This window comes from Engystomops pustulosus, chromosome 10, assembly GCF_040894005.1.
Source record: "Engystomops pustulosus chromosome 10, aEngPut4.maternal, whole genome shotgun sequence".
NCBI classification, from domain to species: Eukaryota; Metazoa; Chordata; class Amphibia; order Anura; family Leptodactylidae; genus Engystomops; species Engystomops pustulosus.
This window is the reverse complement of record NC_092420.1, coordinates 80,951,258-80,975,728: the sequence shown is the minus strand read 5'-3', so window position 1 is coordinate 80,975,728 and position 24,471 is coordinate 80,951,258. Positions and strand designations below refer to the sequence as shown.

Sequence of the window (24,471 nt, the reverse complement as noted above, 5' to 3'; positions counted from 1 at the left end):
GCCGCACTTTCATCGGGTTTCCCGAATATTTCCGTTTTGCGCCAAATTGCCCCGGGATTTTGGTGCACACGATCGGATTTTGGCGCATCGGTGCCGGCTTGCACGCAACAGAAATCCGGGGGAGCGTGGCCGTCGGACAACCCAACGGATTTGGAAAAAACGCGGAATTTAAAAAACAAAATGTGCCGCAAGATCAAGCACTCACATGCACCAGGAAGAAGGAAGTGACCTCTAGTGGACCTCGGCGCAGTAGCGACACCTGGTGGATATCGGGTACACGGACCTTAGTGAATCCCGGCAGAACCCTAATTCACGTCTGACAACGCGCCGCGGGATCACAACAGGACCGGGTAAGTAAATGTGCCCCAATGTCTCCATGAAGAAGGCGAAACGTTGCTTACTAATGGAAGAATAAAGAAACTTCACTTTTTTCACTACGGAGTGCTGCTTCATCGTTGTCCATTGAAGTTCACTGTGGTTTAAGTCGGACTCCTTTTGAAGACCTGCATCTGACATTTTTTATACACGGTGCTTCTCCACATTCAGATTTTTCCCGTATATACCACTAGTCCCCTAGTTCTTTCAAGAATGTTATGAGAGAATCTTGCCACTTTACCTATAGAAAATCTCCTCCAAAATAATCTGGAAATGAGCAAAAAAAAAAGTCATATTTTGCCTGAGAGGAGTCAAGTTTAGAGGCTGCAGGGAGAGTGCAACTACAAACACTCAAGGTCATATTAAAGTTAAATATTCTCATCTTTCAGATAATATCAGGCTTGTGTTTCTGTGAGCTGCAGAACTGGAGATACAGGCAATTAAATACATAGGGGGTCATTTACTAAGGGCCCGATTCGCGTTTTCCCGACGTGTTACCCAAATAATTCCGATTTGCAGCGATTTTCCCTGTATTGCCCTGGGATTTTGGCGCACGTGATCGGATTTTGGCACATCGGCGCTGGCATGCACGTGACGGAAATCGGGGGGCATGGCTGAACGAAAACACGACGGATTCGGAAAAACCGCCGCATTTAAAAAACAAAAAGTGTCGCGGAGCTTGCACTTACCTTCACTAGGAAAAGGACGGTGAACTTGAGTGCATTTCAGCGGACTTCAGTGCAGCAGCGCCACCTGGTGGACGGCGGAGCAACTGCCTTAGTGAATCCCGGCCGGACCCAAATCCACCGCAGAGTGCGCGCCGCTGCATCGCGAATGGACCAGGTAAGTAAATCTTTCCCATAGTTGGAAATGTGAGCTGCAGATACAAATACAAATCTCGCCTTTTCTTTCAACTGTCTCCGGTTTTGGAGCTAACCGAACCACAAGCTTGATAGGGTCTAAGAGATGAGATTCTTATCTCTAATATTGCACCATGTTTGCAGGTACCATAGAATCAAAGATAGCAAAGCCTGAAGTGACGTTTCCCTGTAGCCTCTAAACATGACTAATTTCAGGTAAAATTTGACTCTTCTGTGCTCGTTTTCACACGACTTTCTAGGTAAACTAGTGAGAGTTCACATAATAAAGGAAGTTCGAGAAATTACATTTCCTATCGTACATGTAGGAGCTGGTTGTTTAATTGATTCCCTTTCAGTACTTTCTGCATTGTTAGATAAAAACTTCAGAGCCATTAGTGATACAGGACCCTTGTTGATGAAACACAGTAGAAATCAGATACAAAAAGATCTCATGTTCTGGAGGACCTGGCAAGTCCAATCATTACATGGACAGATAATTGATCATATGAAACAATGTAATGCTTCATCTCGCCTGAGGGGGTGCTGCAGGGAACGTAACAAGTTCATTGCCGGGGGGGGGGGGTGGTTTCCCTGTGATAAACTAATATTCTTCAGCAGTGATTAATACAATAACCTTCCATTCCATAAAATATTACTCTAATTGTACACCTGTACTAATAAAATGTAAAGAAACTTCTCAGGGACCATCATAGGAGGACAAAGGTCCAATAAATCCAACCTGTTATTAACATGTTCTATTTCTCCAGAGAACTAATAATGGTCTAACGGGCAAAACTCCAACAAAAATAGTAATAAGTATAATAATCGTTATATAAAAGAGCGAACAAATGACATTATTGTGACTGTAATAATGTAATTATGGCTAAATTTATGGCGTCTCTACTGCATTGGCCGGGCCTAGAAGATGACACTTAATCTTGTGTAATTTTATGTTAAATGAGATTTTGGCAAGAGGTTCAGCAATCACAGTCCAGTACGAGTACGTAGGGACCTGGGTCGTCACCGTTTTTAAAAGTGTCTGCTGTCCATATTTAAAGGGGACCTTTCATGAGGATTTAGGCCCTCAAGAATGTGAAGAATGGTGACCAGATCAAAATGATGTCCTTCCATATTCTGGAAGATCCACCATTAGGCAGGAAAAGAACTGTAGAAGCTGCATACAACCAGCGTAAGGAATCATGGGAGTGGAGAAGAGTCACACTGGCCTGACCCTTCCAAGCTCGAATAATGGGGAAGATTTACTTACCCAGTCCATTCGTGATCCAGCGGCCCGTTCTCTGCGCTGGATTCGGGTCCGGACGGGATTTATTAAGGCAGTTCCTCCGACGTGCACCAGGTGGCGCTGCTGCGCTGAAGAGCATCGGAACGCACTCAAGTTCACCGGCCTATTCCTAGTGAAGGTAAGTGCAAGCTCCGCAACACATTTTTTGATTTAAATGCAGCGGTTTTTCCGAATCCGTCGGGTTTTCATTCGGCCACGACCCCGATTTCCGTCGCGTGCATGCCAGCGCCGATGCGCCACAATCCGATCGCGTGCGCCCAAATCCCGGGGCAATTCACGGGAAATCGGCGCAAATCGGAAATATTCGGGTAACACGTCGGGAAACCACAAATCGGGCTCTTAGTAAATGACCCCCAATGTCTCACTGGACCAATAAACTTCATAAGATGCCTACAAAAGCTATGGTGATGTATCTGGGCTATTGGACAAAAATTGAGCCAGGAGGTAACATCTTAGCGGGACTACCCACCAACTTCCAATTGCACCACATTTATTTTGTCAAATTTGTAGACATATATTTGCCAGCACACTCAACATGGTGGACGTAACTTAGTGAGGAACGAAGAGAAGCTCACAATGACTCAAAAAAGTCAAGCCATAGGTCGACAAAAGTGCATCACTACTGATCTTTAGAACAATCCCGTCACTGGTGCTCCTGCGACCCACACCCCAGATCGCGGGTGCACCCATGTCCATGCATATGTCCGAATACTTACGGCCATAACCAGTGCTGAAGGACACAGCTGGGTGGAAAAAGGAGGGGAGAAGAGTGGAAGCGCCACAAATCCAGGCAGGAATAGGACCTGCTCCACCTTTTGCGTGTGGTTGCATGGCACAGACACAGTGCGGTGAGACACGGTGCCGTGTTCATCCCATCGTGCACATCCGTGGTGGCCATTAGCTAGCTGCCTAGCTCATAGTCATCTTATACAGATGTCTGTATGGAGCTTAAGATGGAGATGTGTTGTCACTCTACCACCCAATGGCGGATGAGAACCCATAGACATGAAGCAAACTCATCCGAACTCTAATTTGTTTGGGAGCAGATAACAATATTAGATGTACGGAGGCCTCCAGATTCTGAACATGCCCAATTATTTATTTTTGCATGAGATAAGCGAGTAGAGGAGTCTGATATAGGGCCATGGCTACACATGGCACATATACCTTTGTTTTAATTTTCCAGCTACTTCTTCTGTGCCAAAATTTGACTTTAGAAGTATGCAAATTAGGCAGAAATGCTTTGGAGGAGTAAGCATAGAACCACAGGGGTCTGCTTCCACAGCAATAACAACACCCCTGGTTATACATCCACCGGGCCAATGCAATACCTCATCCTTCCCACTTCAACTACGTCACTCCTGGGTCCAGTGAGATGTAGATCCGGAGCCCTGAGGTGCTCTGCCAAAGAACTTCCACCTAATTTGCATATTACTCAAGTGAATTTTTGGCACGGAAGGAGCAGCTGTGCAGTAAAAACAATGGTACAGGTGGCATTCATGGGCATAACCCTACACGACTTAGCAGTTAGTTCAGGTAGGTAAATCATGATGACGGATTCCCTTTAAACAACAATCTCCAACTTAGCATTAACCCTACTGGACCTTTTCCATCATCGGTCAACCTCCTTTATTTAACAAAAATAATAGACTATTGTTAAAGACAGTACAATGGCCAATACAAGACCAATACAAGTGGTAAACATTGAACGCTACATCTGTAACTCTCCCACCAATCGATGGGCCACGTTTGCCGATCTCTGGCATTAGACATAAGACGCTCGGTGGAGTGGCTAGCCTCGTGGATTTCTTTTCAAGGCAATCTGTAAGGTTCTTTTTATTACAGCTGATATGTGGTTTGGGAGAACGTTGGGGGGAAATGTATTACAGGCTTTGAGAACTCAGTTAGGAATCAGTAGGTGGTGATTTAATACGGGTTTGGGCCGTGCGTAGCTTGAACAAAGGATTGTTTCTTAGAAGTTTTTTTAGAACATATTTTCAATCAATCTCCATGAACAAAAACCTTCAGTTTTCTCCGTAGAATAATAATAGACTTGCGAGGAGCCGGAGACTGAAAAGCACTTAGCGAAAAAAAAAAAAAATCGTAGATCTCACTAACACAGAAACACAAAGCAGCGGCGGGGGATCCTGCGCCTATTTTAAGAAAGATTTTGTCTAAAAAGTAGCAGGTTTCATTCAAAACGTATTTATTGCCATGTTGATACCTTCAAATAATGACATCTATTCCTTCGTTTCTCAGGGAAAGTTCTCGGCAGAAGTTCTGAGCAAAGAGAATGCGTATTGGTCCGATCAGCTCAGCCAGGGGCCCTCTCAGGATTTCGCCACGTGCATTAGGACGAGTCATTTCGGCTTCCAGGCTTGCTTGGAGAAGCATAGCCTGGCAGCTGGTTTTGCCCAGAACTGTCCACTTTATCATATGATCGGAGAACATTCTTTCAAGCTTGTGTTTAAGCCAGGTAATGTATAATAGTGAATGTTAAAGGGATTCATTAGGACTTTTCTATTCTTAGAATTCTTTATTGTGTGATCCTGCTGATACAATATATCACCCACCACATGAAACCAACCCCCCCATACTAATGTAGGGTGTTTCCACGCATTATGGTGCCATCAGCACTGACACCAGCGTCTATAGGGACAAGGAGGAATCAAAAACTCTTCTGTTTACTTCTTGTATATATATATATATATATATATTTTTTTTTTTTTTAATTTATTTTTTTTTCATTTTTTTAATTAAAGGGGCACTCTACTAAAAGAAGACGCAATTCATCAATTCCCTAAGAATTTTTTAAAAAAACGGTCATTTGTACCAAAAAAAAAGGAAGGTAACTCTGTGGAAAGAGGAAAAAGTTGCACCAAAAATTATACTAAATTTTAGTGCGTTTTTCTAAAAAAAATCTTAAAGGAAATCTACTACCAGGATCCAGTTATATAAACCAAACTCACTTACATGCTGGTGTGTGCCCCCTCGGTCAGAATCCGCTCTTCTTTTAGTTCTATACGCCCTCATTATGCTGAAAAACATCTTTTAAAATTATGCAAATGAGCATCAGTAGTGTTATAATTATGCACTCCTCTTAGCAGACTTACTACCCGCATCCTCCTTTCCCTGCCTCAGTCATAGAGCAGGTGGCACCACCCAGCTTTTCTCCATTCCTGCAGAGGCTTCGATGTCTTTGCAGTCTCATAGTCGGAATTGCCGAGACCTGGTTCTGTGCTGCAGAGATAAACGTGATGTCAAACTTAGCCAGATTTATTACTATTAACACTTAGATACTATTAGTACATTTTTCCAATTTTGTTATGCTGAAGGCAATTGGAACCATTTGCTAATACTGTAGTCCAATTGTTGCATTTCCTAAGCAATTGTGCGATCCATGAAAGTTCAAAGATCACAAAAGAGAGAATCCCTGAGCTCCGCCCATGCTTAAGCGGGGGTGTAACTAGAAAAAAAGTTGAGTCTCAGGAGGTACCATTAAGGCTCTTTTTCTTTTTGAGGGCTAATGGCTTAAAATTCAATGCTCCTGAGGGAAGTCATTGTTAGAAGTAACCAAATAATCAATGTAAAGGATTCAAAATAGATGAAGAAGTCAAAAGAGCTAAATCCCAATCTGTGGTGGTTCTACCAACATATCAAGTTTTCGCTGGTCTATAGGATGGTGCTCAGTCGGACCACGCACCAAAAAAAGTTGGTGCACTCTGTCAGAGCAGTGCAGGGAGTGCCAGATTCATGAAAAACGTGCACCCGAAATCCTTTTTTTGGTGCATGGTCCGACTGAGCACCGGAACGCCCCCTTCAGTGCAGAAATGTGCCCCTCTATTTTTCAAGGCTTCCAAAGCGGCACCGGAGCTAAGAGTCTTCCCTAACAAAATGAGCCATAAATCCATTTGCTTAATACATTGCAATTTAATGCAAGATAATGAGTTGCAAAGTAATTATGAGAAAGTTGAAAGCAGGTGAGAAAGTGCACAACGCGGAGCAGCGACTTAGAACCAAAATACCTTATTTTCAAGAGATTTGCTTTTATGCCAAACAGACCCGTAACACAAAGGTGTATTGGATTGCAGGCTCTTCAATAATTAAACTAGTAAGTGCTCTTTTTTTTTTTTAGCGCACGCGGATGCCTCAGTTGAGAAAATACAAATAGAATTTCAAGCAGGGCCCGGGGCAGCTACGAAAATGGTGCGTTCAGTAAATGTACGGAGAAATGATGGTGAAACGCACGGAATGGAAAACCCAATAGACCAAATGGTTTTTTCAAAGCTAAAGAAAATCCTCGGTAACAGAGATGAAATGGAGGTATGGAATGGGGCGCTTATAGGTTTGTGTAAAGTTATAAATATATAAACACAAAGATACTGTAGATACATACTAGATATATACTACAGAGGTATGTACTGGGTAGATAGATAGAGAGAGAGATAGATAGATAGATAGATAGATAGATAGATAGATAGATAGATAGATAGATAAGTAGATAGATATGAGATAGATAGATAGATAGATAGATAGATAGATAGATAGATAGATATGAGATAGATAGATAGATAGATAGATAATATGCGATAGATAGATAGATAGATAGATAGATAGATAGATAGATAGATATGAGATAGATATATATATGAGATAGATAGATAGATATGAGATAGATAGATATGAGATAGATAGATATGAGATAGATAGATAGATAGATACTGTAGATGGGTATATACAAGATAGATATAAATACTATATTACCACTGAGTAATGATAGATTGAAGGAGCAGAATACTACACTGTGATACTTTACCGTATTATATTATATTATATTACATTGTATGGTTCTATTTTTCTACCAGAGTAAAGAGAACAGCACATCATCCAGTGAAAGTTCATCTAATTCTGGAAATACCTCTGAGTTTTCAATGAATTCATCCTCCTCCTCCTCTGAACCCAACCAAGAAAAGCATCATAAACCACTCAAAAAGCATAAAAAGCATAAGAAACATCAGACACAGCACCATTACAAGGGGCAAGCTAAATCTAAAGAAGTACACCAGGATCCAAAAACTCATCATGAAAAAGGAAGGATACATCACAATAAAGAAGATGAAATGGAAGTCCATTGCAAGTGTTGGCCAGAAGAGCAAAGTAACCCAACAATACCGCCACGTGAGCGTGATCAACATCACCACAGCCATGAACACAAACCACATAATGCAAAAGATCATAAGAGTACCCACAAAAATCACCACCACAGTACGGAAAAGGAGGATTCACTGAACCAAGGCCATCATCATGCAGGTCACCAAGATGGACATGATCACAAGAGCTGTGAAGAAGGAAAAGGACACCAACATGACCACAAAACAAAAACAAAAGACCACGGACATGGGGTAGAAGACCATAAACATCAACACAAAGACCATCATCAAGAAGAGCAGAAGGGTCGTCAACACAAATCCAATGATAAAAAGGACCATAATGAGAAGGACCATGATCACAAAGACCATCCACACACTGACAAACACCCCCATGAAGCAGGTGATCATCATGAAGGCAATTGTGACCATAAAGCAGCTGGTCATCACAAAACAGGTGGTCACCATGAAGCAGGTAGCCATGATGATAAAGGTCATCACCATAAACCAGGTCATCATCATGATGCAGATGGTCATCACAAAACAGGTGGTCACCATGAAGCAGGTAGCCATGATGGAGAAGGTCCTCACCATAAGCCAGGTCCTCATCATGATGCAGATGGTCATCATAAAACAGGTGGTCACCATGAAGCAGGTAGCCATCATGGAGCAGGTCCTCATCACGATGCAGGTCGTCATCCTGAAACTGGTGCTCATCATGATGCAGGTGGTCATCATAAAGAAGGTGATCACCAAAACGGAAAACGTCATTGTACTTGCTGGCGAAAACCAAAACACCAAGACTCTCACAAAGGCCACCATGCTTCAAAAAGTCAACACTCTCACGAACATGGCAGTGATGAAAATAAAAAATGCAAATTTCAGAAGAGTGAGAATGTAGAAAAGTCCAAAGAAAACCGAGGATGCCCTACAGAAAAAAGCAGTAGTAGTGAAAGCAGTGAACAAAGTCAAAAGAAGCATCACAACAAGCATTCAAAAAGCAAAGCGATACATAGTGTAGACAACAAATGGAAAAACACCCAAAAAGTACACTGGAAAACTATTAAAAAAAGTAGGAAAACAAAACTTCCAAATCTTAACAACTGTACTGATTGTGGTGAGGACCACAGCATGTCTGATGAATCCCAGCCCATGGTAATTATATGCATCATTATTTATTAGTATTACTTTTCTTATATTATATCACTAATTTAGTGTCATCCCTTCTCCTTTGCAGGAACTTTTTGCCCCCAAAATTTACAATGCTAAGTTTTGGCCAACATCTACTCTTCAGGTATGTACCATAAATAGTAATTACATGTTATCATGTAATAAACAGGGACTTCCAATAAATGCAGCTAGTAAATGATTGGTCCATTGCATGTTTGGAGGTTTCGAGGTTAAAGGGGTTTTCCCACAAAAGAAAATTCTCACATTTCAATCCCCTAGGGATGTTAACACAATAAAGATAATTTTAAGCCCTTACTTTACAATTTGCTCAGTATTATTGCTGTTTTAGCTCCCTAGGCCACTGCTGTATAAAGTGCCAAAGTGGATTTTGGTTGTAGTTTGGGCACTCGGCCTGTAAAAGGTTCGCCATCACTGCCCTAGGCGGCTCAGTGCAAAACACGGGTTTGGGCGGGGCCTCTCTAAGATACATTATAATCCATCTAGTTCTATGGGGTGACAATGTGGTTACATTATCAAGGTACAGGTGTATGTCCACTTTCATCTGGCTTCTGTACTAATACACTGACACATAGAGAGAGATGAGACAGATCAGAGATGCATGAGATGAGTAAAAAGAGGGTGACAGACTTTTACACTATGACTTCTGCTACATCTCACAGAGATATGCCTGCCTCCCCCTTCCCCCGGATCACTTATGTCCTCGTAGCTTGTAATCTGCAGCCTCTCTCTGCTCACAATGTGCTGGCAGGAAGTGATCAGTGAGTGTCTCTGAGCTCCATGCAGGGGGCGTGGCTACAGGCTCGGTAGAGAGAGACAGAACTCTCAGCTCCATGATCTTACACAGAAATCCAAGATGGCGGCCACTCGACCCTAAGTGAGAAGTGACAGGGTCATGTCTAGTGGCAACTGAAATTGTGTACACCAGGACTGATAGAGACAGGTTGGACTTATATCTGTAAAATGTTGCATTTTTGTTAATAACAGTTAATTAGAGAATTTGTTATTTTGTCATCTTGAGTACATGTAAGAAACTTGGCTTTGTGGGTATACCCCTTTAATGGTGACCTTGGGGAAACTATTTTTGGAAGTATCACATTAATAGGAAAGTAAGTCTCTTGCACATTGTTGGGCATCCCTTTTGACAACCATTCTGCTTTCTGAAATAATAAATGTGTAGCACTTTTTTGGTGCATAAGACAGTCTGTTATATTTTGTATTGGAATAAAAACAGAACTATCCCCACTATGAAGATAATTTAGGAAATAAGAACAAAACATCAGACTTCAGATAACATAATGAAAAATGGCTCACCCCAACCCCTGCCTAATAGCCTTGCAAACCCTAGTGGAAAGGGACTACTGGTCGACAATCCCTACTCTCAGTATGTGCTTAGAACAGAAGTCAAATGAACAGAGAGACGGACAATCACAAGAGAATCGGGAAACAGGCTTTGGTATGGGGTTCAGGGTTAAGACTATATTCAGGCTCAGGTGCAGGTCTGCAATTCTGGATCAGGCTGGGGTTCAAGGTTAGAGATGAGCGAGCACTAAAATGCTCGGGTACTCGTTATTCGAGACAAACTTTTCCCGATGCTCGAGTGCTCGTCTCGAATAACGAGCCCCATTGAAGTCAATGGGAGACTCGAGCATTTTTCAAGGGGACCAAGGCTCTGCACAGGGAAGCTTGGCCAAACACCTGGGAACCTCAGAAAAGGATGGAAACACCACGGAAATGGACAGGAAACAGCAGGGGCAGCATGCATGGATGCCTCTGAGGCTGCCTAATCGCACCATTATGCCAAAATTATGGGCAACAGCATGGCCATGACAGAGTGACAGAATGAAGCTAGATAGCATCTAAAACATCCAATAATTGACCCTGACACTATAGGGGACGGCATGCAGAGGCAGCGGCAGCAGGCTAGAGAGTGTCATGGCGACATACCCTAAATGGACTCAGGCTTCAAACCAATGGGTGGCAGAGAGGAACCAAAGGAGGTGAGCAAGAAGCGCTCAAATAATATCGGTACATGATAAAAGTTTGCCAGTATATTTTGTGGATTACACAGCAGGGTGGCGACAAAGTTAACAAGTTTGATGTGGAAGCCATGAAAACAACCCAAAATTCTGCCTGACACAGCTCGTTTGATAAGGGGACCATGTATGGAGGCAGTGAACTAGTAGTAGATTAAAGGTGCTGCAGTTAAAACTATGTTAGTTGGATCTTGGCATGGAGCTGGCGCTCCGCTGCCAGGCGAGCTTTCGCCAATCCAAGCCCCTGTCTCTAGGCTACTCCCCAAACAGCACTTCTAAGAACCTTTTGTATAAGATCAAGTGTAGTAGCGTTCTTATAAGTTTGGGATATGGCGGGTGAGGGGAATGTAAACAGATGCGCAAGAAGCGCTGAAATAATATCGGTAAATGATAAAAGTTTGCCAGTATATTTTGTGGATTACACAGCAGGGTGGCGACAAAGTTAACAAGTTTGATGTGGAATGCCCTGTAATAGCTCTTGGGCGGTGTGCCTTTTATCGCCTAGGCTCAGCAGTTTGAGCACCGCCTGCTGTCGCTTAGCGACGGCACTGCTGCTGTGCCTAGAGCTACCGACTGATGGCGCCATGGCCACGGATGGTAATTCGGAGGAGGAGGAGGTGGAGGAGGGGTGGGAGGAGGAGGAGGTATAGTAAGCCTTTGAGACCTGGACCGAGGTAGGCACCGCAATCCTCGGCGTTGGCAGTATATGACCAGCCCCAGGGTCAGACTCGGTCCCAGCCTGCACCAAGTTAAGTGTAGTAGCGTTCTTATAAGTTTGGGATATGGCGGATGAGGGGAATGTAAACAGATGCGCAAGAAGCGCTGAAATAATATCCCTAAATGGTAAAAGTTTGCCAGTATATTTTGTGGATAACACAGCAGGGTGGCGACAAAGTTAACAACTTTGATGTGGAATCCATGAAAACAACCCAAATTTGTGCCTGACACACCTCGTTTGATAAGGGGACGATGTATGGAGGCAGCTATATGGACGACTTTTGGAGGTAGCAATGGAGACAACGTGTGGAGGCTGCTATGGAGACAATTTAATTTGGATAGTGCCTGTATGTGGCAGTCCAAAAAAGTTTTCAAACCAGAGGAGCAGGTAGGTGGCCCTCCAGAAAAATTGAATAGATTGAGTGCCTGTATGTGGCACTCCCAAAAATTGTTTAAAACAGAGGACCGGGTAGGTGGCCCTCCAGAAAAATTAAATGCATAAAGTACTATAGCTAGAGCCAGTGGGCCCTGTCAAAAAATAGCCAGTTTCCTCTGCTTTAGTGTACAAAGAGGAGGAGAAGGAGGAAAATGAGGAGGAGGAGGAGTGCATAAATTATTCAGGTTGAGCTTCCTTCACCTGGTGGAGATTGGAAATTATGAGAAATCCAGGCTTTATTCATCTTAATAAGCGTCAGCCTGTCAGCGCTGTCAGTCGACAGGCATGTACGCTTATCGGTGATGATGCCACCAGCTGCACTGAAAACCCGCTCGGACAAGACGCTAGCGGCAGGGCAGGCAAGAACCTCCAAGGCGTACAGCGCCAGTTCGTGCCACATGTCCAGCTTTGAAACCCAGTAGTTGTAGGGAGCTGTGTGATCATTTAGGACGATGGTATGGTCAGCTACGTACTCCCTCACCATCTTTCTGTAAAGATCAGCCCTACTCTGCCGAGACTGGGGACAGGTGACAGTGTCTTGCTGGGGTGACATAAAGCTGGCAAAAGCCTTGTAAAGCATACCCTTGCCAGTGCTGGACAAGCTGCCTGCTCGCCTACTCTCCCTCGCTACTTGTCCCGCAGAACTACGCACTCTGCCGCTAGCGCTGTCAGAAGGGAAATACTGTTTCAGCTTGTGCACCAGGGCCTGCTGGTATTCATGCATTCTCACACTCCTTTCCTCTCCAGGGATGAGAGTGGAAAGATTTTGCTTGTACCGTGGGTCCAGGAGAGTGAATACCCAGTAATCGGTGCTGGAATAAATTCTTTGAACGTGAGGGTCACGGGATAGGCAGCCTAGCATGAAATCTGCCATATGCGCCAGAGTCCCAACGCGCAAGAATTCACTCCCCTCACTGGCCTGACTGTCCATTTCCTCCTCCTCCAACTCCTCCAACTCCTCTTCTTCTGGCCATACACGCTGAACAGTGAAGGTCTGAGCAATGCTCCCCTCTTGTGTCTCGCCAACATTCTCCTCCTCTTCCTCCTCATCCTCCTCCACCTCCTCCGATATGCGCTGAGAAACAGACCTGAGGGTGCTTTGGCTATCAACAAGGGAATCTTCTTCCCCCGTCTCTTGTGACGAGCACAAAGCTTCCGACTTCATGCTGATCAGAGAGTTTTTCAACAGGCCAAGCAGCGGGATGGTGAGGCTGATGATGGCGGCATCGCCACTGACCATCTGTGTTGACTCCTCAAAGTTACTCAGCACCTGACAGATATCAGACATCCACGTCCACTCCTCATTGTAGACTTGAGGAAGCTGACTGACCTGACTACCAGTTCTGGTGGAAGTTGACATCTGGCAGTCTACAATCGCTCTGCGCTGCTGGTAAACTCTGGATAACATGGTTAATGTTGAATTCCACCTCGTGGGCACGTCGCACAACAGTCGGTGAGCGGGCAGTTGGAGGCAGCGCTGCGCTACCCTGAGAGTGGCAGCATCTGTGCTGGACTTCCTGAAATGCGAACAGATGCGGCGCACCTTCGTGAGCAAATCTGACAGATTGGGGTATGTCTTGAGGAAACGCTGAACTATCAGATTTAACACATGGGCCAGGCATGGCACATGTGTCAGTCTGCCGAGTTGCAGAGCCGCCACCAGGTTACGGCCGTTGTCACACACAACCATGCCTGGCTTCAGGTTCAGCGGTGCCAGCCACAGATCAGTCTGCGCCGTGATGCCCTGTAATAGTTCTTGGGCGGTGTGCCTTTTATCGCCTAGGCTCAGCAGTTTGAGCACCGCCTGCTGTCGCTTAGCGACGGCACTGCTGCTGTGCCTAGAGCTAGCGACTGATGGCGCCATGCCCACGGATGGTAGTTCGGAGGAGGAGGTGGAGGAGGGGTGGGAGGAGGAGGAGGCATAGTAGGCCTTTGAGACCTGGACCGAGGTAGGCACCGCAATCCTCGGCGTCGGCAGTATATGACCAGCCCCAGGGTCAGACTCGGTCCCAGCCTCCACCAAGTTAACCCAATGTGCCGTCAGCGATATATAGTGGCCCTGCCCGGCAGCACTCGTCCACGTGTCCGTGGTCAGGTGGACCTTGTCAGAAACGGCATTGGTCAGGGCACGGATGATGTTGTCTGACACGTGCTGGTGCAGGGCTGGGACGGCACATCGGGAAAAGTAGTGGCGGCTGGGGACCGAATACCGAGGGGCGGCTGCCGCCATGAGGTTGCGAAAGGCCTCGGTCTCTACTAGCCTATAGGGCAGCATCTCCAGGCTAAGCAATCTGGAGATGTGGACATTAAGGGCTTGGGCGTGCGGGTGGGTTGCACTATATTTTCTTTTCCGCTCCAGCGTCTGGGGTATGGAGAGCTGAACGCTGGTGGATGCTGTGGAGGATCGTGGAGGCGACGATGGGGTTTTTGTGCCAGGGTCCTGGGCAGGGGGCTGACTATCAGCTGACACAGGGGAAGGAGCAGTGGTGTGCACGGCCGGAGGTGAACGGGCTTGGTGCCACTGAGTGGGGTGTTTAGCATTCATATGCCTGCGCATACTGGTGGTAGTTAAGCTAGTAGTGGTGGAACCCCTGCTGGTCCTGGTTTGGCAAAGGTTGCGCACCACAGTCCGTCGGTCATCCGGTGTTTCCTTAAAGAACCTCCAGACTTCTGAAAATCTAGCCCTCGCCGCGGGAGACCTCGCCACGGGAGCTTCACTACGTGACACATTTGGCGCTGATGCACCAGCTCTGGCCCTGCCTCTCCGTCTGGCCCCACCACTGCCTCTTCCAACCTGTTCTGGTCGAGGACTCTCCTCCGTCTCAGAAGCACTGTGTTCACCCGGCCTCTCAACCCAGCTTGGGTCTGTCACCTCATCATCCTCCGATCCCTCAGTCTGCTCCCCCTTCGGACTTCCTGCCCTGACAACAACTTCACCACTGTCTGACAACCGTGTCTCCTCATCGTCGGACACCTCTTTACACACTTCTTCCACTACGTCAAGAAGGTCATCATCACCCACAGACTGCGACTGGTGGAAAACCTGGGCATCGGAAAATTGCTCAGCAGCAACCGGACAAGTGGTTTGTGACTGTGGAAAGGGTCCAGAAAACAGTTCCTCAGAGTATGCCGGTTCAAATGCCAAATTTTCCTGGGAGGGGGCAGACTGGGGGGGAGGAGGCTGAGGTGCAGGAGCTGGCGGAGTGCCGATTTCGGTGACATGGGTGGACTGCGTGGAAGACTGACTGGTGGACAAATTGCTCGAAGCATTGTCGGCAATCCACGACATCACCTGTTCGCACTGTTCTGGCCTCAACAGTGCTCTACCACGAGTCCCAGTAACTTCAGACATGAACCTAGGGAGTGTAGCTCTGCGGCGTTCCCCTGCTCCCTCATCAGCAGGTGGTGTCTCACCCCGCCCAGGACCATGGCCTCTGACCCCTGCAGTAGTTGGACGCCCACGTCCCCGCCCTCGTCCTCTACCCCTAGCCCTCGGGTTAAACATTTTGAAAATGAAAGTTATAACTTAAATTTTTTTTTTACTTTTTTTTTTGTTTTTTTTTGTTTTTTTTTGTGTTTTTTAGTTTTTAAAACCAAACGATGCTATCCTATTGCTATGGCTATTTTCTAGCCAAGTATGAAAGCACACTGCTATGCCAGATGAGATGACGCTGAGTTATGAAAAAATAAACGTAAAATAAAAAGTAAATGGCAGACTGTGCCTAATTGAAATCCAACCCCTAATAAATTATCCCACTTCGGTCTTTGCGATGGATATGTGCGTCACTAAGCGCTAAACACAGCGGTCGCAAGTCTCACTCCAAATTCCTCACAATTGGCTAGTATATGCACTGCAGCAAGGACAGCCACCAGCAGATCAACCAGAAATAAAATATATATAACGCTATTGTAGGCGTAAGTAAGCCGTTTGGATTCTCCTTTGGCTATTTTCTAGCCAAGTATGAAAGCACACTGATGAGATGACGCTGAGTTATGAAAAAATAAACGTAAAATAAAAAGGAAATGGCAGACTGTGCCTAATTGAAATCCAACCCCTAATAAATTTTCCCACTTCGGTCTTTGCGATGGATATGTGCGTCACTAAGCGCTAAACACAGCGGTCGCAAGTCTCACTCCAAATTCCTCACAATTGGCTAGTATATGCACTGCAGCAAGGACAGCCACCAGCAGATCAACCAGAAATAAAATATATATAACGCTATCGTAGGCGTAAGTAAGCCGTTTGGATTCTCCTTTGGCTATTTTCTAGCCAAGTATGAAAGCACACTGATGAGATGACGCTGAGTTATGAAAAAATAAACGTAAAATAAAAAGAAACTGGCAGGCTGTGCCTAATTGAAATCAAACCCCTAATAAATTTTCCCACTTTGGTGTTTGAGGTGGATATGTGTGTCACTAAGAGCTAAACACAACGGTAGCAAGTCCCCCTGCAAATTCCTCACAATATGGTACTAGCTGCACTACTAGTGCCAGCAAGCCCAGCCACAAGCAAACAAAAATAAAAAAAGTAGAACGTTATTGTAGCCCTAAGAAGTGCTGTTGGGTTCTTGTAGAATCACTCCTGCCTAACAGTAAGCTAATAGAACACCCTAACGCTTTCCCTGACCAGCAGCAGCTCTCTCCCTAGCGGCATCCAGACACAGAATGATCCGAGCAGCGCAGGCAGGGGCTAGTCTATCCCAGGGTCACCTGATCTGGCCAGCCAACCACTGCTATCGATGTGTAAGGGTACCACGTCATGCTGGGTGGAGTGCAGAGTCTCCTGGCTTGTGACTGGCTCTGTTTCTGGCCGCCAAAAAGCAAAACGGCGGGAGCTGCCATTTTCTCGAGCGGGCGAAGTATTCGTCCGAGCAACGAGCAGTTTCGAGTACGCTAATGCTCGAACGAGCATCAAGCTCGGACGAGTATGTTGGCTCATCTCTATTCAAGGTTCCAGAGCAAGCAGTATTCAGGCTCAGGTACAGGTTCAGAGTTCTGGATCAGTCTGGGGTTCAACGTTCCAGAGCAAGCAGTATTCAGGCTCAGGTACAGGTTTAGAGTTCTGGATCAGGCTGAGGTTCAAGATTCCAGATCAGATGGAATTAAGGCTCAGATACAGATTTTTGGATTGCAGATTAGGCTCAGAGTTCAGAAGTCCGGATCAGGCTGGTTTACAGGTTTGAGGTTCTGGTTCATAGTCCACTGATGGTTTCTGACTCCATAGATGTAGGTTCCATCTACTGGTTCTAGAGATGTCTGTCTGGTGGCAGTTTTCATTACCAACCTTAGTGGCGCCGTTTCTACCAAAACGTAGCTGTAAGAAGACATATTTATTAGTTAGTCGATTTATAGGAGTAGATGAGAAGGACCTCTCTAAAATCCTGATGTTTTAAACTTAATTTTCTTGCTTTACAGACATCACAGAGCAGCAGCAGCAGCAGCAGCAGCAGTGAAGAGGACCCCTCACCATACGAGGTTTGGTATACTGAAGATTATGTTTACCCTCATTAGTATTTGTTATCTGGAACTTCAATGGCGCTCAGAGCCCAAAAGGGGGATGTTTTACAAAACGGAACAAGATCTCAGAACAGACTGGCCATCACTATGTGACTACTAACATGATGATAATAAGCCCCTCATACAGATCTAGATTATAGATTTATCTCTTTTAATCGTGATTCAGTTTGTAGTAAACTTACTTTGAAGCTTTTGCTCCTTTAGCACCAATCAAGAAGACCTCAACCCCTCACCCAAAGTCGGTTTCAGTAGGCCACTGGGCGACAGACCCTCAGTGGTCCCTTTTCCAGTAAACTCACATGGTGGCATTAAAAATTCAGAAAGAAGAATAGTCTCCTTGTCTTACCTAGTTTATCCTACCAAAGAGCTCCCTCATGGGTATTTCATATAAAGTCCCCCTAACACACTATGGATTGATTAGATACATCTCCCCTCACCCCCATGGATTCCTTACATACAGCCTTATGTTGGCCCCCCTAGCAGCTCTGGGCCCCCAACATTTGCCCGGGTATGCCCAGTACTAGTGCAGGCCCTGCCCTCACCCATCTCTTCTCAAGGCCACTCCATTCTTCCTCCCTACAATCCCACCAATTGCTATTATCGTCCTTCAGTATGAAGTTCCAGCTCACTAAATGGCGCATGCTCTCTGCTCTGCGTACTCATCAGGCTTATTAACATAATTTTAAAAGTTGATTTTTAGAAGGAAGGAGGCCATGGATAACAAGAAGGTTACCACAGTCACGGTGCCTGAATCTATAAGCAAGTTTATACTGATGGATTTTGATAGTAGATTTTCTTTAAAAGTGTCAGTACTGCTGACAGATTCCCTTTAATTGGTATTAATACATTACATAACTCACAACAGGAACAAAAAGTTTCCAGGACACTTGTATCAAACTTTTGTCTTGCCTTTTTCTCAAATTTTTGAGACTTTTCATGGTGCTTGTGCTCATTTGCAACTTTTTGAGCCCAAAACAGTCTTCTTTAAAAGTTCACCATTGTCTAGTTTTCCGCAGTGTCCCCTGCGTTATCGTCTGAATCCAGATGTGAAAGTTGAAAATTTTTTTAAAACGTCGCAAAAAAAGTCAAAGATTTTGGCGCAAATCTAGGGCTGCCCCTGACCAGGCGTGGAAATTAGGCTGGAACTGAATGCAACTTTTAGAGACTTTTTTGTGACTTTTGTTTTAAAAAGTCACTAAAGACCAAACACCACATGTATCAGTAATTATAAACCATTAAGATACATCTGACCAAGAAAAGTCACAAAAACCAGATGGACAAATCCCTACTTATGATACATGTAACTCAATTTTAGAAACAAATGAAATATTGGTTGTATCTTTCTTTAGAAAATATCTACTGGGACTCCCCCTAAGGCTGTTCTTCTGGTGAAATCGATCATGAGTGACTCCCAGCATCGCGGATTCCAGACCACAGCTTACATTCATCCAATTAAGGTTAAAGCACAGATCATCACGGTTCCTCTGGATCACAAAAGCCACTGGAAGACATGTTTTGATGCTTCTGTTTCTGGATTCCACAAAGCCTCAGTAAGAAACATCTATGGAATGACAAATGATTTTGACAAATTAAACTTTTAAGTTTTAACTTTTAACTTTTAAGTTAAAGTGTACCCCACTCAAAGACACATCTTAGGATGGCTCTCATTCGAACATGTACAAGAGATTGCATACTCCATTTATTACAGTACAGAGCAGCAGCTTAGATGTAAATAACTGAAGACCTTTACTTTCTCCCTGCTGAGAGTAAGATTATATAGAAAGACAAATGGAAATGGAAAGATAGATAGATAGACAGATGGAAATGGAAAGATAGATAGATAGATAGATAGATAGATAGATAGATGATAGATAGATAGATAGATAGATAGATAGATAGATAGATAGATAGATGATAGATTTCAGCATAGAATGAGCTTGTCACCTACCAAAGCTCTGTTATCACTGCAGCATTGGCACTGATTCATGCAGACAGCTTCTTCAGTTTGGGAACGGTTCAATCACATAAGTACATACACTAATAGTAAAAGGGAGAACCGGCAAGTTAAATGTGATCTCACAGACTTATTGTAACATCTGTGTCAGCGTAATCCCCGGTTCATGCCGTGCAGCTGAGGAGACGCTGATTTTATCTCTGCGCGTCATTGTGCTTTGTTTGTGTGAACAGAGGCTTAGTTTGCTGGCTGTCCAGGAGTTGATTTCACCACATCCTTCTCCTCATACAGCCTGCTCCAGTCCATCAACAGTTAACAGTTGTGACTGTCCGAGCTTTGATCCAATCAGTCAAGAGCAAAGACACTGATTTCCCATAAGTATTATTTTCACATTTAATCCTGTGCTGGTTATAGATTTGATCTTGGCTAGTTCATTTCCATGGGAGAGAGATACTTTGTTTACTGTATTCTTGGTATTTTTTATCTCGTCTCCTTTTGTGACTACTCTTTTGTTCTCTGATTCGTACTTTGTTGCTATCTCTGTTGTGACCCGGCTTGACGACTATACTTTTCTGTTTGTATTGTTACGTGTTTGCACTTTGGTGTAAAGAGGGATTGCATTCTAGTTGTCCGGTAACATTTAGGGTATAGGAGGCAAGTAGGCAGGGCTTTGTGAGGAGCTGGATTTTAGAGCTCACTGTCATTTTTGTTTCACTTGAATCCCTTCCGTACACATATAGACAAAGGGACAGGGACCAAGCTGTAACTGTAATGAACTGTAGCATGTTGTAGTTGTAATTGTTGTCATTGTAACACATGGGGGGCTTTTCCTATTGGAATTATTCTCCTCTCAGTAGACATAGGATCCAGGTTACCATTACTCAAGGTCACCATAGCATGCTGCTCATCTCCAGGGTACATGCTTTCTACCCCCTATATGCTGTCCTAGCCCATAGAGTGCATGCCCATCCATCGTGTGCAGGACCACCAGTCATTGTTCCTTATATGTTAGTGTCCCATGAGGATATTCTCTGTTTTTTGTTTCTGACCCCTGCTTGGTACACAACTTCGGATGACTTTGACTAGAGAAAGTACCTCCTAATTGTTAATGTCTATTAGAGCAATCACATTTGCATTGATTTAAAGGGAACCTGTAGTCAGATTTCCACCATTAAACCTAATAACAGGTTCCCATAGAAATCTTTTCACTGTTTCCCATTCAGTTTATATTATAACAATCCATAGCTCATAGTTTATAAAATCCATTTTTAAAAAATAGCTGTGGAGTCACCAAGTCACAAGGGGCGTGTTTACTCTTCACCATTCTCTCCTTTAGTTTCCTTACTCCCCAAGACCTCATTCCTCACTCCCCGAATCCTCACTCACCAATCCTCACTACACAATTCCTCATTCCTCACTCCCAAATTCCTCATTCCTCAATCCCCATTTCTCATTCCTTACTCCCCACTTTCTTAATCCTTTCCTTCCCCTTCCTTATTCCTCACTCACCATTCCTCATTCCCCAATTCCTCTCACCCCCATTTCTCAATCCTCACTCCCCCATTCCTCACTCACCATTCCTCACTCCCCATTTCTCATTCCTCACTCACCACTCCTCAATTCCCCATTCCTCACTCACCACTCCTCACTCCTTACTCACCACTCCTCACTCCCCCATTCCTCACTCACCATTCCCCACTCCCCATTCCTCACTCACCACTCTTCACTCCCCCATTCCTCACTCTCCATTCCTCACTCCCCCATTCCTCACTCTCCATTCCTCACTCCCCCATTCCTCACTCACCATTCTTCATTCCTCACTCACCATTCTTCATTCCTCACTCACCATTCCTCACTCACCACTCCTCGGTCCCTCCATTCCTCGCTCGCCATTCATCACTCCCCAATCCCCATTTCTCATTCCTTACTCCCCAATTTCTTAATCCTTTCCTTCCCATTCCTTATTCCTCACTCACCATTCCTCATTCCCCAATACCTCTCACCCCCATTTCTCAATCCTCACTCCCCCATTCCTCACTCACCATTCCTCACTCCCCATTCCTCATTCCTCACTCACCACTCCTCACTCCCCCATTCCTCACTCACCATTCCTCACTTCCCATTCCTCATTCCTCACTCACCATTCCTCACTCATCACTCACCATTCCTCACTCACCACTCCTAACTCCCCCATTCCTCACTCACCATTCCTCACTCCCCCATTCCTCACTCCCCATTCCTCACTCCCCCATTCCTCACTCCCCCATTCCTCACTCCCCCATTCCTCACTCCCCATTCCTCACTCCTCACTCACCACTCCTCACTCCCCCATTCCTCACTCACCATTCCTCACTCACCATTCCTCACTCCCCATTCCTCACTCCCCATTCCTCACTCCTCACTCACCACTCCTCACTCCCCCATTCCTCACTCACCATTCCTCACTCACCATTCCTCACTCCCCATTCCTCACTCCTCACTCACCACTCCTCACTCCCCCATTCCTCACTCACCACTCCTCACTCCCCCATTCCTCACTCACCATTCCTCACTCTCCATTCCTCACTCCCCCATTCCTCACTCACCATTCCTCACTCACTACTCCTTACTCCCCCATTCCTCACTCCCCCATTCCTCACTCACCATTCCTCACTCCCCATTCCTCATTCCTCACTCACCACTCCTCACTCCCTCATTCCTCACTCACCATTCCTCACTCACCATTCCTCATTCCTAACTCACCATTCCTCACTCCTCACTCACCATTCCTCATTCACCACTCCTCACTCCCCCATTCCTCACTCACCATTCCTCACTCACCATTCCTCACTCACCACTCCTCATACCCCCAGTCCTCACTCACCATTCCTCGCTCCCCATTCCTCATTCCTCAGTCACCATTCCTCACTCACCACTCCTCGGTCCCTCCATTCCTCGCTCCCCATTCCTCACTCCCCAATCCCCATTTCTCATTCCTTACTCCCCAATTTCTTAATCCTTTCCTTCCCATTCCTTATTCCTCACTCACCATTCCTCATTCCCCAATACCTCTCACCCCCATTTCTCAATCTTCACTCCCCCATTCCTCACTCACCATCCTCACTCCCCATTCCTCATTCCTCACTCACCACTCCTCACTCCCCCATTCCTCATTCACCATTCCTCACTTCCCATTCCTCATTTCTCACTCACCATTCCTCACTCATCACTCCCCATTCCTCACTCACCACTCCTAACTCTCCCATTCCTCACTCACCATTCCTCACTCCCCATTCCTCACTCACCACTCCTCACTCCCCCATTCCTCACTCACCATTCCTCACTCCCCATTCCTCACTCACCATTCTTCACTCCCCACTCCTCATTCCTCACTCACCATTCCTCACTCACCACTCCTCACTCCCCCATTCCTCACTCACCATTCCTCACTCCCCATTCCTCACTCACCATTCTTCACTCCCCACTCCTCATTCCTCACTCACCATTCCTCACTCACTACTCCTCACTCCCCCATTCCTCATATCTCACTCCCCCATTCCTCACTCACCATTCCTCACTCCCATTTCCTCATTCCTCACTCACCATTCCTCACTCCCCATTCCTCATTCCTCACTCACCACTCCTCGCTCCCCCATTCCTCACTCACCATTCCTCACTCCCCATTCCTCACTCCCCATTCCTCACACCCCATTCCTCACTCCCCATTCCTCATTCCTCACTCACCACTCCTCGGTCCCCCCATTCCTCACTCACCATTCCTCACTCCCCAATCCTCATTCCTCACTCACCATTCCTCACTCACCACTTCTAACTCCCCTATTCCTCAATCCCCCATTCCTCACTCCCCAATCCTCATTCCTCACTCCTCCGTTCCTCATTCCTCACCATTCCTCACTCACCACTCCTCACTCTCCCATTCCTCACTCTCCCATTCCTCACTCCCCCATTCCTCACTCTCCATTCCTCATTCCTCCCTCCTCCATTCCTCACTCCTCCATTCCTCACTCCCCATTCCTCACTCACCATTCCTCACTCCCCCATTCCTCACTTTCCATTCCTCATTCCTCACTCACCATTCCTCACTGACCATTCCTCACTCACCATTCCCCAATTCCTCTCACCCCCATTTCCCAATTCTCACTCCCTCATTCCTCATCCCCCCCATTCCTCATTCCTTACTCTCCCATTTTCATTCCTGAGGGAGGGGGCAATGAGGGAGATGGTGGAGAAGAGAAAAAAAACCCTTGTGATACCAAAACTTTTTTGTAAATTGATTTTTATGAAAATATGTGCTGTGGACTTTTGTAATGAGAACTGAATAGGAAACAGCGAGAAGATGAAAGGTGAAAACCGGCGACAGGTTCCCTTCATAGGAAAACTTAGATGATGTCCATATGAGGCTGTGGGCGCAGTTTTTAAGACCCACGTAATACACTCATGTGTCACAGTGATTTTATATTGCAGAGAAGCACATACACAATCGTTTATAAAGTGACTTTTCTTCTGATGAACCTTCCAGGCAATGCTGAGATGGGGGAACAATTGTCAAGACCATAAAGTAACAAGTCAACTCTCTACAGGGAAACTAGCCGGGGCACCAGCCGTGCAACTATTGTGGCAGTGGAAGAGGCTACCAACATGGCTGAAGCGCGCAGCCGACAGGTTATTGTACTGTGGATGGGTCTCGGTTTTTAGGTGCGTTGTTGCCCATTATGCTCATATTGAATATTTCTGTATCCATACAGCCTCATGACCTATGCACCGGGTGTCGCTTACACAATGGGATTCTCTGAGATCCACCATTCCAATCCATCTCACCAGCTTACTGTAAGAGTGGCCGCCACCACTCCAGACACGTACGATACCATCCTGAAGACACCACAGGTAAGGCTTATACCCTTAAAGGGATAGTCCATTTAGAGCTGCCTGTTACGATTG

The 24,471-nt window shown here is 45.5% G+C and overlaps 1 protein-coding gene across 1 annotated transcript in view; it reads left to right on the top strand.

The window, feature by feature from the left end:
* Positions 1 to 24,471, top strand: part of LOC140103581 (vitellogenin-1-like) — a 106,679-nt gene that overhangs the window by 61,934 nt on the left and 20,274 nt on the right. Inside the window, exons 21-28 of the mRNA XM_072126716.1 lie at positions 4,798 to 5,014; positions 6,674 to 6,861; positions 7,404 to 8,840; positions 8,923 to 8,979; positions 17,478 to 17,537; positions 18,929 to 19,129; positions 24,053 to 24,195; positions 24,279 to 24,417. Coding sequence (XP_071982817.1) covers positions 4,798 to 5,014; positions 6,674 to 6,861; positions 7,404 to 8,840; positions 8,923 to 8,979; positions 17,478 to 17,537; positions 18,929 to 19,129; positions 24,053 to 24,195; positions 24,279 to 24,417 — 2,442 coding nt within the window. The remainder of the gene's footprint in view (positions 1 to 4,797; positions 5,015 to 6,673; positions 6,862 to 7,403; positions 8,841 to 8,922; positions 8,980 to 17,477; positions 17,538 to 18,928; positions 19,130 to 24,052; positions 24,196 to 24,278; positions 24,418 to 24,471) is intronic.